General features: G+C 51.3%; 1 protein-coding gene across 2 annotated transcripts; it reads left to right on the top strand.

The window, feature by feature from the left end:
- The first annotated feature begins 1,364 nt into the window (after positions 1-1,364).
- On the top strand, positions 1,365-11,448 carry prdm2a (PR domain containing 2, with ZNF domain a). 2 transcript variants are annotated; one of them, XM_042096944.1, is made up of 4 exons: positions 1,365-1,487; positions 3,387-3,538; positions 4,092-5,578; positions 5,748-11,448. In XM_042096944.1, exons 2-4 carry the CDS (start codon positions 3,520-3,522, stop codon positions 9,051-9,053), a joined length of 4,812 nt encoding a protein of 1,603 aa, XP_041952878.1. In that variant the 5' UTR covers positions 1,365-1,487; positions 3,387-3,519; the 3' UTR covers positions 9,054-11,448. The 2 variants fall into 2 exon arrangements, with proteins under 2 accessions (XP_041952878.1, XP_041952877.1); XM_042096943.1 differs by having other exon boundaries at positions 4,089-5,578.
- Positions 11,449-11,727: the final 279 nt, after the last annotated feature.

Genomic DNA, 11,727 nt, shown 5'->3' with positions numbered 1-11,727 from the left:
CCTGAATTACCTCCTTATCGTAATGAGTAAATTGGACTCTTGCCCCTGTGATTCCCCAGACCTGCTCTCATTAACTCCTCTAGTAAGCTGAATTCTGGAGACTATTTGTCCAATGTCTAAAACTCAGCAACACCAATCCCCCAGTAGCTAATCTTTTTTATCTGAACTGTCCCAATCTTTCACAGTTTCATTACTTTTAATTGTCTGTTATGGCTCTGCATCCATGACCTGCAGTCTGACGAAAGAGAGAGAGAAAGAGAGAGAGAGAGAGACCTAACAAGTGTGCATTTTAGAGTGAGGAGATACTAATCTGTATGAGCTTAGTAAGTTAGGATAGGTCTCCTCATTGGGTAAATCCTTTTGTCCACCTATAGCAATACCTATATTATAATATTCTATAATATACTATAATAGTAGTAGGCCTTTATTGTCACATAGTCACAAGTAACCAGCGAAATTAACCATCAACCTGTCCATACATTACACAAACATACATATAATATGACAAGGGGGTAGACAGGACAGGAAGACAGGGCATTGAGGAAGAATACAGCATAACATGAGGAGAGGGGAGGAGAAAAAAGCAACCCCCAGATATGCTCCTGTGGGGAGTACCGTATGGGAACAGGACAAAACACCTCAGCAACATTAGCACATACACTTTACACAACATGAAAGACACAAGGCTTGCAACAGGGGAGTCCAGTGCAGGCAAGCAGCCATCCGGTCCTGCAGCCATTTGCGGCGCTGGTCACAGACCCGCTTGACAGACTGGGGGTACAAAGCGGTGAAGGCGTGGGATGGGGGGTAGTAGGGGGGTGACTGCATGTCTGTATATGTGTTAGATGTATGTGTAGGCCTGGTGAGTCGCTCCGCCTGCTACCACAGTCTTAGTGTCTCAGTCCGCAGGATTGTCAAAGCGATAACACAGCAAGTTGCTATGGAGACAGCCTTGGTCATGTCCCAGACAGAGTCCACAATCAGCAGGTGTCTAATATAATATAGGCCTAATATAATATGATATAATATATGAAATCACATAAAATTAAATAGTATAATTTAATAGCCTAGAATATAATATAATATAATATAATAGAATAGAATATTGACACAAAATATTGTGGGGATGTTAAATTGATAGGGAGCCATATATCTGCATTTTCAGTTGAGCATTTTGAGTTGCTGTGATTTTAGGCCTTTCAGAGCAGTGTAGGCACTGAGATTACCGTGTAAGTGACTGCTGACTGGGCGTGAGGTGATCAAAGTTTGCTTTGGGTAAACACGCTTGGACAGCCGATGCCTACACCTTTACTTGAGGGAGAGCAATGGCAGCTCGCACATGCGTAGTAGAGCAGACATCTCTAGTCCGCAGCGTCGGGTAGGCTACAATGGAGCTGACAGCTCGACGCTAGCAGGGGCAGCGCCAGACCAGGAAAGCACCAAGCGCACAGCCCGGAGATACGCACCTGGTGTCACCACATTCTAGGGTAAGGAACAGCCGCTCAATCACCGCCCAGAGGTGAACAACGCAGAATGTGGCCCGTGTCAAAGTCGTTGCAACGCGAGAGAGACTGGCTCCAGGCTAGTTAGCTGTCATAGGCTTGCGTTATTTTGTTTTAGTATGACAGCGCGTCAGTTAGATTTTTCATGAAATCTGGCTAGCCCTATGTGACTCCAGGTCCTTGAAATATAGTTTAAATATATAGTTTAAAATTAGGCGTGACTCAAGGACCAATAGTGACCCTTAAACGGCGTCTGGTCTGACTAGCCGCGGTGTCCGATTCGACAAGTGACCTTCCAGTCTGCAGACACCGCCAGTAGTCGCTTTATTTAAAGGGACGTCACGCGTCTGATAATGCGGTCGGGTCGCAACATGTGTCATTGCAGAGTCTGCTTTCGTGCAAACATTATAGCACACATTCTGACACACTGTTTATAACCTATGAAGCCTTTTCTGCATAGATCTTTTCTGGGTTGCTCTGATTCCAACGAGACATAAGCAGGCTTGTCTTTTCATGCAGTTGCATATTCATAGACATTAGCTGGTCCGCAGATGAGCTAATCTGTAAAATGGATCATGAGTGTTTCCTATGGTAATCTGTCCCGTTAGTCGAGCGACCAGCTGTCATCATCTGGTTGTAAACGTCTACAATATTGCAATACCAGAAAAAATGTCATTGTTGTAACCTGCCCACTGTAACGAGAAATTATAGGCGAACCTTATTAAAAGTGTCCTGTCATCTTTCTACATCAGACGAGGAGACGGTGAGGAATCAAGATATTGGGGGAATTCTATCAGAGATTTGAGTGGTTGTCTTGAACAGGATGAATATAAGCAATTCGTAAATTAGGGCTAAATGCATTATTGGAATCATCTGTCGCCTGTAGCCTACTTAAGACCAATGTTTACAAAGCGTCTAGGTTCTGTCTGGCTGCGTTTACTCGTGTGTCGTGGTAGTTCACTGCAGTGTGCCAGCAGTCGATATTTGCGTGGTCGTGTTTGAGGGACATTTGAAATGGGCTTCAATAGCCACTTGGCTAGACATACCTGCAGAGCAGATCCCAAATTAGCCGAAAGTTCGTATGGCTATTCCCAGGGTAGCAGTCGTTGGGAAGCTCCAAGCGGCCTGTCGATGGCTCGTAAAGACGCACGATAGATCTCGCGATTACCACAGCCAGGTGCTAACCGTTAGCAGAGGTTCCGTCATAATTTGATGTGATGCTTCAGATTCAGGTCATAACGCTCGATGTTGACATCATGCGAGTGGGCATACCATGGGTGCTGTATGAACTGATGACAGGGCTGGTATGACTGGCATGGAATGACATTCATAACAACATGGAGTCTCTGTGTGTAGCAGACTGGGTTTTAAATGGTGACTGTCCATATCTAAGGTCTTGTTTTGCACATGCTGCTGGAGTGTAGGAGGCAGTGCAGTGCAGTTTTGGGCACATTTTAAAGCACACACTGGTATTTTAAAACTCCTGGGCTTCTGTTGGCTGTTGAGCCTGGGTGTGGCACTCAACTGTTTCTTTAACATATTTAAACGGTTTAAAATAATGTGACAGGTGAGGGTTATATGCACAGCGACTTATGGAAAGGCACTGTCTTAATCCCTCATTGGAACATTTACACAGCTGCCACTGTCATTTACTCTCTCTCTCTCTCTCTCTCTCTCTCTCTCTCACACACACACACACACACACACACACACACACACACACACACACACCAAGCATGGCTTCTCGTGTGTTCCACAGTTGTCCCCAACCATGTTGCGTGTCTTAAGCCTTCTCTGAAGCTGTGAGTGATGTTTAGTGCTGATGTTTAACGCCGAGAACAGCCACTAAGTCACGAGTGACACACTCAGTGTTCTCCTCCTCAGGCCCAGACGGCAGGCCCAAAGACACGGCACTGGGCAGGCATCCGACAGCAGACGGAACTCTCATCTCAGACAGAATTCCAGACGGAACAGTGATCCCAGGCGGAACAGCTAGGATTCTAGGGGTGCTTCAGCGATGTGGAACTCTGAGGAGGGTGAGCACCTGTGTGTGTTCTATCTGATCTAAAGCAACTGTTCTCTGTATTCTATCTGATCTTAATCAGCTTGTCTCTGTGTTCTATCTGATCTTAATCAGCTTGTCTGTGTGTTCTATCTGATCTTAATTAGATGATCTAAAGCAACTGTTCTCTATGTTCTACATGATCTAAATTAGCGTTTTGTGTTCTCCACGATCTAAATAAGGAGTTGTTCTATAATAATCTTAATCAGCGGTTCTGTGTTCCACTTGATCTTTAGAACAACAATAGCAATGTTCAAAATACAGTTCTTAAATAAAAAAAACTATATACCATAATGTTACCACATTATATATTTAGGGTTGAAACGTCGGTGTAACTTTCTGACATTTAAACATTTGTTGTTTTTATCATTAAGTTGTGTGAGCTTGAGAGGATTAGACACAACAATTCTATCCTCCTTGATAATCCAGACAAACATAAATGTTGGTGCATAGCAGAAATATTACCTCATGATAAACCATATGTGTAACCTGTGTCTGTGTGTGTGTGTGGTGTGTGTTCCCAGTGGTGGTGGTGAAGGCGGAACAGCTAGCCTTAGCGTCGGCAGGCCAGTCTCTGCAGCAGGTGGCTGTACTGCAGGAGGGCGCAGTGGGGGAGAGCCAGGCCTACGTTCTGCAACAGGGTTCCGTGCTGCCCCAGACCCCCTTCCTCTGCATCTCCGTACTGGAGAAGGAGCCCCAGGAGCACGAGGAGGAGGAGGAGGAGGAGGTGGACAGACACACCACGGAGGACACGCCAGCGTCATCAGGGGAAGCTGTGTCCATTGAGGCGGGCGGAGAGGCTGACCAGAGCGCAGCTGGCGGAGTGGAGACGGAGACGGAGACAGGAGTGTTAGAAGGTTCCGGAAGCGCGGCGGAGGAGCCAGAGGAGCAGGCGGAGGATGACCCCGACTACGACCCGGCGTGTGACCCGCAGGGGCATCGCGCGTTCCAGTGCCATCACTGCCAGCGACGCTTCTCCACGCGACAGGGCCTGGAGCGGCACACACACATCCACGCCTCCACTGCTGCCGCCGTCAACACACACACCCTCAAGTGCAGATTCTGCACCAAGACCTTCGGCACGCAGTTCGGCCGGCGCCGGCATGAGAGGAGGCACGAGAGCGAGAGGAAGAGGCTGGGGCGGACCGGTTCCTCTTCAGCACCGACCCGTCCTACCTCAGCACCGACCTGCCCGGTGAACGCCCCTGCAACATCGGAATCAGCTACGTCCGCCCCGCACCTGAAAATAGCCCCGGCGGTGAAGATTCTTGCGGCGGTGCGTAAGACGGCTCTGGGGGACGCGGCTACGCGCGTTCGTGGATCGGAGGAGGGTGGGGAGCAGAGGGGCGCTCACGTCTGCAGACACTGCCGCAAGGTGTTCGGGACGCACACCAACCTGCGGCGACATCAGCGCAGGGTGCATGAGCGCCACGTGCTGCTCAGCCGCCTCACCAGCGCAAGGGCACCCCCGGTGGTGGGGCAGAAAACTGCACCCAACCAGGAGGCTCTCAGCTCCTCTCCCCCAGCGGCGAGTCCAGCCCCGGGGGGAAGTGGGGGCGGGGAGGAGGAGGTGGAGCGCGAGGAGTACATGGTCGACATCTCCAGCAACATTTCAGAGAACCTCAGCTTCTACATCGACGGCAAGATCGTCTCCACCAGCGCCATCAGCAGCTGCGAGGTCGTAGAGGTCAACTCAGGCTCCGCAGCTGTGATTGGTCTAGACACCCTCATCATCAACCCCGCCCAGATCGCTCAGGCACTCAAAATGCAGTCAGCCGTATCCGGATCACGTGACATCCCCGGCGGCCAATCAGCATCTAGGCGTCGGACGGCCACGCCACCGCTGCTGCCGCAGATCAAAACGGAGCTGGAATCGGAGCCCATCCTCACCACCACCTCCTCCTCCTCCACCCCAGCCTCCTTCCTCCCGCCTGCGTCGGCGGTGGGCACAGTGGTGGGCACATTGGTGGGCACGGTCCTGTCCCAGTCAGCGGACCCCGGTGGCACTCAGAAGGTTCGTGCTTCTGTTTGTCTGTAGTATATTGTCCTTGAACTTTTAATTGTATAGTGTCCTCTGTGTTTGTGCTTCTGTTTGTATGCACTGTATAACTTTTTAATTGTAAATTGTTTAATTGTGTACTTGGGTAACTTGAAAGGCACTTTTTATTCTTATTACTATTTAGGAGAAGACAGTCTACCTGTCGCCGAAGCTGAAGCAGCTCCTGCAGACGCAGGACGGGTGCCAACCCACCTTCGCCCTCATCAGCGATGGCCACCGGCTTGCCCCCCCTCTCTCCCTCACCGTCCTACCCTCTACCTCTGGCCGCTTCAAGAGGCGCACAGGGTCCCCCCCCAGCAATGGGTCGCCCCCCATCACCATCTCCTCGCAGCAGAGCCCTGCTGGGGCAACTGAGAATGGAGGGGTAACAGAATGCCCCCAGGAGCAGGCACCTGTGGCCCAGTGTAGTTCTCCACCACTTAGTCTCACCTGCAAAGGCGATCTGGAGCAGTCAGATCCTGGAGGAACAGCGTCAACCGTGGCCCCGGTCCCCGTCCATCAGAACCCACCTCTGGACTGGTCCGAGCCCAGGACGGGCGGGAGCCCGTGTAACCAGCAGCCTCTGGACCTGTCCAGCGCTGCCGTGAGCCGCAGGGAGGGCAGCGAGGAGCTGGGCGAGGCTGCCCTGGATCTGAGCATGCCCGGTCGGGGCACAGAGGAGGGTGAGGGCAGTGGCGTGGTGTCGTCTGGTCCACTGCAGCTGCGGAAGACCAAGCCCAGCTCTAGCATGCTGCAGCAGGTCTTGATGAGCGACTATGCCAGTGTCCCAGCACCCGTCGGAGACCAGGGCACGAATGTTGCTGCCCTAGTGACAGATGTTGCCATAGTAACTGCTGCCAGCGTGGTGCCTGCTGACCCCGAGAGGCTGGTGGCAGAGTTGGCACTGCCCCCCGAGTCCTCCCTGCTTCCCTCTGCACCCTCGCTCGCCCCCATCCCTGTCCTCGCCACACAACCATCCTCCCCCTCTAGTGCCCCCGGCAACCCCACCCCTCCGGTGCTGCCCTCTGCTTCCTCGTCCGTCGTCATGGTTACGTCAACCCCTGCTCAGCTCCTGCCGGTGAGCTCCACCACCCAGCCCGTGCTGGCCCTCCTGCCTACGGAAGCTTCCACCAGTGGAGCAGAGACAGGCACTGATAAAGCCCCACAAGGGAACGAGGCCCAGGTGAAGACAGTCCTGCCAAACTGGCGAGGTGCTGTCCCCATCTGTCTGAGTAGTGCTGAATCTCTCCAGAACCAGACTTCCGCTGGAGGGCCGCCCGTGGGTGAAATGTCCCTTGCAGGCCCCACTACTGACTTGCTCTCTCCGATCCCAACACTACAGGCGTTCGCCGCGTCCGTGAACGAGCCTGCCATTCAGTCATACAGTATCATCCCCAATGCAGTGGTGATCGAGTGTACAGTCTCTCTAGAGTCCTCACAGACATTTGTTCCCACCTTTCCTGGGAGCACCATAGAGTCTCCCTATGGTAAAATCATTCTTGGGCCTTCAGAGCATCTGCAGCCTTACACTACACCTCAGCTTCAAGCCCCTAAACCTACAGCACCCCTTGCTGCACCGGCTCCAAACACTGACCCCCCTTCACAATCCGACCCCTCCTCGTCTACTGCCCCCCCACAACAGGAAACTGCCCCTTCAGCTCCTTCCTCCATCAAAGATGAGTCCAAGAGCAGTGACGGTGAGCCAGTGGAGTCAACCACTCTGCCCCCTGCTGCTCCGGAGGCCTCATCCCAAGCAGAGGAGAAAGCAGTCAAGGAGGAGCCAGTGCTGGTGAATCCTCTGGGCAACAACTTCGTGTGTAACGTCTGCTCCAAGCCCTTCCCCTCCATGAAGGAGCTGGGCCGGCACATTGGCGAGCACTCCGAGGCGTGGCCCTACAAGTGTGAGTTCTGCGTCCAGCTGTTTGAGAGCGCCAAGCTCTTCCTGGACCACCGCTCCACCTACCACGGCATCGGGAAGATCTACGTGTGCTCTGTCTGCTCCAAGGACTTTGCCTTCCTGTGCAACCTGCAGCAGCACCAGAAGGACCTCCACCCAGGCCAGACCTGCTCCCACACGGAGGTGGAGGACGGCAGGCTGCGGCCACAGAACTACAACAGCCCCAACAAAGACAGCACGGCAGCAGGACCGGATGCCACCTCTGACTCCAGCCTGCAGGAGAACGAGAGGGTGACCCGCAAGAAGGCGGCCAAGAAGGAGGAAGAGAAGGAGGAGAAGGAGGAGGAGTTTGACACGGCCACTGAGGAGCTTTACACTACGATAAAAATCATGGCATCGGGAATGATTCGATCCAAAGGTCCGGACGTGCGTCTGGGCATCAACCAGCACTACCCTAGCTTCAAGCCGCCGCCCTTCCCTTACCACAACCGCACGCCAACCGGCTCCGTCGCCTCTGCGACCAATTTCACCACCCACAACATCCCTCAGACCTTCAGCACGGCCATTCGCTGTACCAAGTGCGGCCAGAGCTTTGACAACATGCCCGAGCTGCACAAGCACATCCTGGCCTGTGCTAACGCCAGTGACAAGCGCCGCTACACGCCCAAGAAGAACCCCATCCCACTAAAGCAGTTCGCCCGGGCGCAGAATGGTGTGCTCTCACCAACCACGGCTGCCAACATCCGCCAGAACATCTCTCGCAAGGCTGGGCAGGGGGGCAAGCGGCAGAACGTGAGCCAGGATTCCTTGGCCAAGCTGAAGCTGAGCGCACTAAACAAGAGGAAGGCCCAGCTGGTACAGAAGGCGGTTTCCCAGAGGAACAAGTCTGCTGCTCTGCCGAAGAGAAGCTCGGGGACTGGGGAGGAAGAGCAGGGAAGTCATGTATGCCCCCACTGCCGGCGGGAGTTCACCTATCGTGCCAGCCTCAGCAAGCACATCGCACTCAGCTGCCCCAACAAACCCGTCTCCAAGAAAGCCCGGAAGAGGAAGGAGGGAGTGGGAATGTCCCTCGTTCAAGAGAACAATGCCAACGTGCGCAGACGTAGTCCAGATACCGTGGGAAAACAGCAGGGGGCACTGCAGCCCCAGAGAGCCAAGCCAGTCGTTTCGGGAGCTGGAGACCATGCTGGACTGCCTCATCTTAATAAGGGTGACATGAAGAGGTCGGCCATCTTAATAGCAGCACCGGCCCACCCCATAAAGAGGAGCAAAAATGGGCCCTCAAGCGTCCTGTCCCCGATCCCACAGTCCAACTCCCCACATCGGCTGGGCCGCCCACTGCAGAACGGAGAAGAACCCAGAATCCAAACCCAGAACCTTCAGACCCAGGCTGCACAGCAGTCGATCCCCATCAGGGTGCGGGAGAGGAAGGGGGGGCCTGTGACACGCAGCCTTCAGCAGGCGCGCTCTATGGTGCCCCCCTCTGGTCAGGTGGAGGCTGGAACTGCACCCCAGCCTGAAGGGCCTCAGGTGGCATTGGCAGGGAGGAAATAAGGCCTCTGCTCCTGGACAGGGCAAGGGCAACAGGGAGAGACCCTTGGAGCAAGACGAGGGCAAAAAGAAGCCGACTCTTTGGGCAACAGGGATAGACCCCTGGGGCAAAATAAAGGCAAGAAGGAGCTGACTATTGGGGCACTGGGATAAAATGAGGGCAACAGGGAGAGATCCCTTGGGCAAAATGAAGGCAAGAAGGAGGAGGTTGACTCTTGGGTCACTGGGACAGGACAAGGGCAACAGGGAGAGACCCCTGGGACAATGGACAACAGGGAGAGACTCCTGGGACAATGGACAACAGGGAGAGACCCCTGGGACAATGGACAAGAGGGAGAGACCCCTGACGCAAGATGAGGACAAGAAGTAGCTTGGGGCCCTGGAGCAAAGGGAGGACGGGGGTGTATGTGAGAGTCAGATATGGGCTCCATCCATGGCAGAGCCAGCTGCTAAGACAGGCACTGAACATCTGAAAGGATAGTATTAACACTTACATTACACTTCATAGCCTTTATTTATTTATTAGCTGGTGGTCGCTAAGGCTATCAGTGGTGGGAGCCCTTTGTGAAGGACACAAGAGAACAGACTAGGAATTTTAAAGATTTTTGTTTTTTTTGTCATATTTAAGTAAAGGAAGAGAAAGCAAAATGAAGACCTGGGATATTCTGGAGGCTGTTAGCGACTCTGTGGACACTTTATGAGTGTGTGATTGCACAGTGGATGATTATAGGGACACAGGGTAGAATGAAAGATGGGTGTGTATGTGTGTGTGCTGTGGGTGGGTACTAAGGTCTTAGGTCAGAGGATAAGGGTAAGAGAACACAGTAGCAACTGCCCCTGGTATCGATTTGGCTCTGACAAGGCGCTTGATCCATGCCCACAGAAGGCACTGGCTAGGGCAATAGTTTTATTTCCTCCTGGGCCGTGCACTTTAATAATTTAAATGATCTTGGCAACTTTATTATTGTTTATACATGGATATTGTGACAAATACATGGATGTTATGACAAACAATCAAAGTTAAAAAAGACAAGTCCTACCTGACAGGGTTTAAGACTAATGTGAAGTTCCAAGTGTGTGTGTATCAGCAGTAGGCAATCATGTCTGGTAGTGCTGGATGAGTAGTTCTGATTTTAATGTTTGATTCGCCGTGTACAGTCTGGGGTTTGTTGTCTTGTCTCTTCATGCATGTAAATGGGTCACATGTCTTCATTATGAATCCCGCCCACTAGGTTTCTGTAACACTGCGATGGAGGAAGAAGGTCCGAACTGGAAGCACTCACTCATGGCTCAGTCAGAACTGGATCAGCGCTCGCTCGGACAAGCCCGTCCATTGGTCTCAGAGTGCACAGACCGCTTCAGTGGCAAAACCTGATATTTAGAAACAGAGGCATTGGCCAACAGACTCCTGTCTCTGTCCCGTTACTCAAATCCAGATTCTGTAGCAGTCATTTGAATGAATGCCTATTCTTTAAATAGCATTATACCCTCCTAAGAGGTAAAGTACTGTGTAATCAACACAAACATGTTGACATTCAGCATATAAAAGATCAAGAGTTGTCACTTTTTCTGATTGTATTTTGTATTATGTTAGTATTGACCAAAATGTTTCTAAAATAGCTGCACCTTCAAAGAAACCAAGGTTTGCAGATCTTCCCTTTGTAGTTGTTTCTGTAATAGCATAGTACCAGTGGGTGAATGTGTAACTCCTGGTCAGAACATTACCAGAGTGGTCTAGGACAGAACTGAATAACAGGAAACGGTCATCAGAGTGGTCTAGGACAGCATTGAATAATGGTCATCAGTGTATTATTAAGTTGTGTGGCCTTAGCCTTAAAGTCTAGAAGGGTGGAGGTCAGGTACGCATGTGAAACTGATACCTGTCTGTGGAGAGCGAGACACAGTAGAGCTCAGACCTGATGTCCTGATTGGCTGTGGAGGGAGCTGTAGAGCTCAGACCTGATGTCCTGATTGGCTGTGGAGGGAGCTGTAGAACTCAGACCAATGATACAGGAACACAGGAATAACCTCTGCTGTTAGTGTAGGAATGACTTCTGTTAGTACAATAATAGCTATTACAATAAGCACAGGAATAATCTCTACCATTAGTACAGGAATGATTCATATTATTAATACAGGAATAACCTCTGCTGTTAGTACAGGAATGGCTACTGTTAGTGCAGGACTAACTACTACTACTAGCACAGGAATCACCTCTATGGTTAGTGCAGGACTAACTACTCATGCAATGAGAGGAGCAATAGACCTCTGAAGTTCGCCTACAAAAAGGATCCAAAGCTGCCATTTTTGCCCATATAAGGATATCCGGGTGTTAATTAAAGCTAACTGCCTATGGCAAGATGCATCGCAAGTTAGCTCTGGGGTAGCAAAAATCAAAGTTTGCAGTCTTAACATCACAGTATCCACTCGAAAGCAGAGGACAAAATTGTGTAGAGCAAAATGTCTGTATTTCCGATTTCCTTGTCCACACGAGAGTTTAACAGGTGCAATAATTCAAAATCCCCATGTTATTTCCCCATAGGTAAAATCGTAAAATACCGATATCGTAAAATATCTCCTTATACAGTATGGGTAAAGATGGTAGCTTTTTGTAGGCGAACTTCAGAGGTCTATGGAGCCACTGGTGACATCACTACATGAATAAGTAATGATGTCA

This window comes from Alosa sapidissima, chromosome 7 (genome assembly GCF_018492685.1).
Source record: "Alosa sapidissima isolate fAloSap1 chromosome 7, fAloSap1.pri, whole genome shotgun sequence".
NCBI lineage: Eukaryota > Metazoa > Chordata > Actinopteri > Clupeiformes > Clupeidae > Alosa > Alosa sapidissima.
Note: the sequence above shows the minus strand (reverse complement) of the source record. Positions and strands in the feature narration are given on the sequence as shown.

What these genes read in the sequence shown, in the direction of transcription:
- prdm2a (XM_042096943.1), top strand. An exon ending in ACCCCGGTGGCACTCAGAAG is followed by an intron (nt 5,579 to 5,747) that starts GTTCGTGCTTCT and finishes ATTACTATTTAG; the next exon opens with GAGAAGACAGTCTACCTGTC.